This window comes from Pundamilia nyererei, unplaced genomic scaffold (assembly GCF_000239375.1).
Source record: "Pundamilia nyererei isolate P.nyererei 1_Seehausen unplaced genomic scaffold, PunNye1.0 scaffold00307, whole genome shotgun sequence".
In the NCBI taxonomy this organism is placed as follows: Eukaryota; Metazoa; Chordata; class Actinopteri; order Cichliformes; family Cichlidae; genus Pundamilia; species Pundamilia nyererei.
Genome location: NW_005187708.1, coordinates 174,122 through 179,050, shown reverse-complemented (window position 1 = coordinate 179,050; position 4,929 = coordinate 174,122). Strand labels below are relative to the sequence as shown.

Below are 4,929 nucleotides of genomic sequence, written 5' to 3'. Positions count from 1 at the left end.
TTTATTTCTACAGGTTCATTTACAGCAGTGAGTGAAACAGTGAAAAGACTGTAATCATAAAATAGACAAAAATATAAACTAAGCAAAAAAAAAATTCTACTAAAACTGACCAAACTCAGGAAGTGTTTTCATGGAGAAACACTGATGTAAAAAAAAGAGTATTTGGAAAATAATGAGAAAACTATTGTAATATTAGACACTACACTAATGGTGCGGGAGCTGGAACACTTCCTGTAAATCCAGCTGCACAAAGAAAGAGAAACGTGACGCATAAACATGCAAACAAAGACAAAGTAAGATGGAACCTCTGCTCAGCTCAAGCCAGTTTTATCAATAGAGCAAGTTCCAGTGTTGGGGAGTAATGGAAGACATTTAAAATACAAAAATGTGAGTAACTGTATTCTGTTACAGTTACCGTTTAAAAAGGTGATAATTACATACGATACATACATATGTTTCATATGTTCGGCTGTCCCCTCTCTAATTTTTAAACGCATTGTCAGAAACCCAAACAAACACACAATAAAGGCTCTGATGCAAGCGTCCTGTTAATGTTGGTGGCATCAGTTACACAATGGACCTGGAGCCAGCACAACAGAACCAACAGTGCACAGGTAGGAATACATTTATTACTTGGAATTTCCAACAATACTTCATATTTAAAGAAGAAAGGGATGAAATCTGACCGTGCAATGAAAACTCTGTTTGTCAGCAACCAAGCTGCTCTCAGCGTCAAAAGACTCCAACATAAAGAAACATCTGGAAGTAAGCTCTTTTTTAAAACTAACATTAGCCGACTGCAGCTACCTTGTTTTAGTTGTGGTAGCTACCTGGGTTATGCGCCACTTCAGTATCTTCGATTTTACTACTGCTGTGTGATTTATTACTATTAGAGTGCAGACTGCTAAACTTGGTGGAAAGCATTAACAGCCTGCTAGGTGCAAATAATCATGTGCAGTTCCTAAAGCAGTCTATGAACTAACCCCAGCTAACGCCAGCTAACAATATTAGCTCAGTGGCAAGTAGCCTTCAGTAATAGTAACAAATCACACAGTACATCCATGTAGTTGTAAAAACCATGACAATATATCAAGTAATCTAAAGTATTCAGAACATGTTACTGACATTAAGTAATTTAATGAAATATGTTACAAACTACATTTTGGGGCATGTATTATGTAATCTGTAGTGGAATACATTCTAAAAGTAACCTTCCAACCCTGCCAAGTTCACAATAACAGTCATCTCAAAGAGCTTTATGGGTAAGGTTCACATCCCAGAATGAGGTCTGCAGATTTTTGCTTTCAATGATGAAAAAAATTATTAGGATTAAACCACTTTTTATTTTAACTATAAGGGTTGTGTGTGTGTGTGTGTGTGTGTGTGTGTGTGTGTGTATACAGTCAGTAAAAAGACATTTTAAGTTCAATAACTGGCCAATAATGATCTAAGTAATTGTGACTATGATTATCTCTATAACAGTAGCCTTAACTACACTCTTGAAGAGAACCAATCAGACACATGGAGCACTGTGGGGAGGAAGAACTTCCTTCTAACAGGAAGAAACCTCCAACAGGACCAGGCCCAGCGAGGGGTAGCCTGCACAACTGCCATGGGGGGGTGACGAGAAAAAGAAGAGAGATAAGAAAAAGTAAAAGCCTTAACATGTTGTAACATTAACTTCTTTTTCTCATGTTTACAGCATGAGAACAGCACAAAAGTGAACAAAACAGGAGACGAAAGGCAGCATTTTTCAAAATATGCAACGTGTTTCTGTAAAAATCAAAACTTACAGACCGGACAAATCTGACAGCCTCACTGTCGGCTCTGAAAGATCAAATCATGATTCATTTGATCCATCGAGTACTTTGTCACATGCAATAAACTACAGAGCTCTGAGATCTGAAAGTTACTCTGTTAACCTCTTATTTTCCTCAGCGTCACTTGAAGATAATCCCACAGAGATGTTTCAGGACGACGATGTCTCGCCTGTGTGAGTTCGCATGTGGCGCCACAAATGACTGCTTTGAACAAAGCTTTTCTCACACATTTGGCAAGAATACCGCTTCTCACCTGTGTGAGATCTCATGTGGGAAGTCAAATGATGCCTTTGACTGAAAGTTTTGTCACATGTTTTACACGAGTATGGCTTCTCACCCGTGTGAGTTCTTACGTGTACAGTCAAGTGACCACTGCGACTGAATGTTTTCCCACATATTTCACAGGAATACGGTTTCTCACCTGTATGAACCGAGGTGTGACTTTTAAAGGTCGATAAGACAGAAAATGCTTTCCCACAGATGTTACAAACATACGGTTTTTCACCTGTGTGAGTTCTCATGTGACACTTCAACGTTGACGCGTCAATAAATCTTTTCTCACATACCTCGCAGGGATAAGGTTTCTCACCGGTGTGAATTCTCACGTGGGTGGTTAAGTGCACTTTTCGAATGAAACGCTTCCCACATGTTTCACAAGAATAGGGTTTCTTACCGGTGTGAATTATCATGTGAAATTTGAGCCTTGATGCATTTATAAATGTTTTCCCACACGTGTAACAGGGATAAGGTTTCTCACCTGTGTGTGTTTTCAGGTGGGTATTAAAGTGGCCCCTTCTATTGAAACCTTTCCCGCAGGTTTCACAAGAAAACATCTTCTTACTTGCATGAGTTCTCATGTGGGCATTAAAATTACCAACTCGATTGAAACTTTTCCCACATGTTTCACATGTGTATGGTTTCTCTCCTGTGTGAATTCTCACGTGGTCCACCAAATTGCATCGATGATTAAAACCTTTCCCACACGTTTCACAAGCATAGGGCTTCTTACCCGTGTGGTTTCTCATGTGGGCATTAAAATTACCAACTCTGTTGAAACTTTTCCCGCATGTTTCACATGTGTATGGCTTTTCACCAGTGTGAATTCTCATGTGGTCCACCAAATTACACCTGTGAGCGAAACCTTTCCCACATATTTTGCAACAGTATCTTTTGTCAACTGTCTGAATTCTTTCAAGATATTTCATTGTGTAAATACGGTAGTACTTCTTCCCATTCTCAGCGTCAGGAGGGCTCAGAGGAGAGAGCAGAACATTGTTTGGTCCTGCTTCATTGCAGCCATCTTCCTCGTGAACAGGAGTCACCGTAAAGGTATCAGTCTCCTCCTTCAGCACGACCTGCTCTCCGTCCTGACTGGTGCAGGGTTCCTTCCCTTCTTCTTTAATCTGTGAAGATTCTGGCTCCTCTGGACTGGTGCTAACTTCTTCCTCCTCCTCTTTTATCTGTGGAGGTTGGGGGTTCTCCTGACTGGTGCAGAGTTCCTCCTGTTCCTCTTTAATCCGTGGTTGCTGTGGTTCATCCTGGTCCACACCTGAGGGTCTCTCCTGGTCAGTAAGAATCTCCTCCTCTCCATTTTCCCGTTGCTGTGGGAGGTCTGGAGGAACAAAGGAAATACGTTACTACACAAATGAAATCTGAAGTGTGCCAAATAATTTGGGCGACACATTTTCAGTCAGAGCAGACCTCAAAGCGGCTAACGGCAGATCAAACGTTAGCTCACTTCCTAACTTCATTACAGAGCATAAACCATCAGAGAGGAGTGTTTTATCTCGCTGGTCTTTTGGAGAGAAAAAGGCTGAAGCAGCATGAGTCTGTTACACTGCCATAAATTCAACGTGCAGTTAGTCATCACTATTGCTTACAGGCAAACACTCTGTCACTTTACTCATAGATACCCGTTTGTTTCCTGTCATTTTTGTCCATAGGACAAACAACAATGTATTTTAAGCATCAGTAAGCGAAACCTTTGTGGTGGTGAGAATAAGGAACGGCGGGACCACGGAATATCATTTTCAGCCATTTTTATTCACACTCACCACAACAACAACCACACACACCTGAGTCCCCGTGTTTTAACCCGGCGGGCGTGATTACGGATGCCGTGCAGGTGCGTCCGCCCTCCCTGCACAGCACCGCAGACCACGCCCCACCACACCTTATTTTACCAAACTGTGCAAGAATGTTTTTATCAGAAATCTGGTGAGTTTTCTTCGGTGGAAGGCCAAAACCTCATAGATCCCAAAACATTTTTTAATTGCTGCATTTCTGAAGTTCTCCCTGACAGTGAGACGTCCTCTCTAATAAAACCATCATCTCACAATGACATATCAATTCCAGATCTGAATCTCCAAGTTAATTAAGTGTGCTGATGCAACAGCTCACTTCTAAATTTTGAAGCAAAACGCCTCGCAGCCTGTTATATTATTGTGTGAGGCTTGATGGGGAATAGTGTGCTATGACTTTCGGTGGTGATTCGTCACATGATTTTCACAAAATCCAAAAAACACAGAATTTTTCCCGATTCATTTGAATTGGAGAATGTCTGAAAAAACGGGCACCAATTTTTATCTAGAATTTGACTTTTCAAGGAATTTTGTTGCCACTGGATGATGTCATCACCTGCTCTAAAAACTGAGTCTGGAGAACAAAGTGGAAGAAATGTCTTTCTCTTTATTTCACGCCCAAAACTTTTGCCCTACACGGACCATATGTGCAGGTCCTTCTCAATTTCATTATTTTTTGTAATGTACTGATAAACATTAGACTTTCATATATTTTAGATTCATTACACACAACTCAAGTAGTTCAAGCCTTTCATCGTTTTAATATTGATGATTTTGGCATACAGCTCATGAAAACCCAAAATTCCTATCTCAAAAAATTAGCATATCACAAAAAGGTTCTCTAAACGAGCTATTAACCTAATCACCTGAATCAACAAACAAACTCTAAACACCTGCAAAAGATCCCTGAGGCTTTTAAAAACTCCCAGCCTGGTTCATTACTCAAAACCGCAATCATGGGTAAGACTGCCGACCTGACTGCTGTCCAGAAGGCCATCATTGACACCCTCAAGCAAGAGGGTAAGACA

General features: G+C 40.6%; 1 protein-coding gene across 2 annotated transcripts in view; it reads right to left on the bottom strand.

The window, feature by feature from the left end:
• Positions 1-1,380: 1,380 nt before the first annotated feature.
• Positions 1,381-4,929, bottom strand: part of LOC102211840 (zinc finger protein OZF-like) — a 19,922-nt gene continuing 16,373 nt past the window's right edge. For both annotated transcript variants that reach the window (XM_005751336.1, XM_005751335.1), the window contains one exon: positions 1,381-3,432. In XM_005751336.1, the coding sequence (XP_005751393.1) occupies positions 1,970-3,432 (1,463 nt within the window). In that variant the 3' untranslated portion in view covers positions 1,381-1,969. The remainder of the gene's footprint in view (positions 3,433-4,929) is intronic.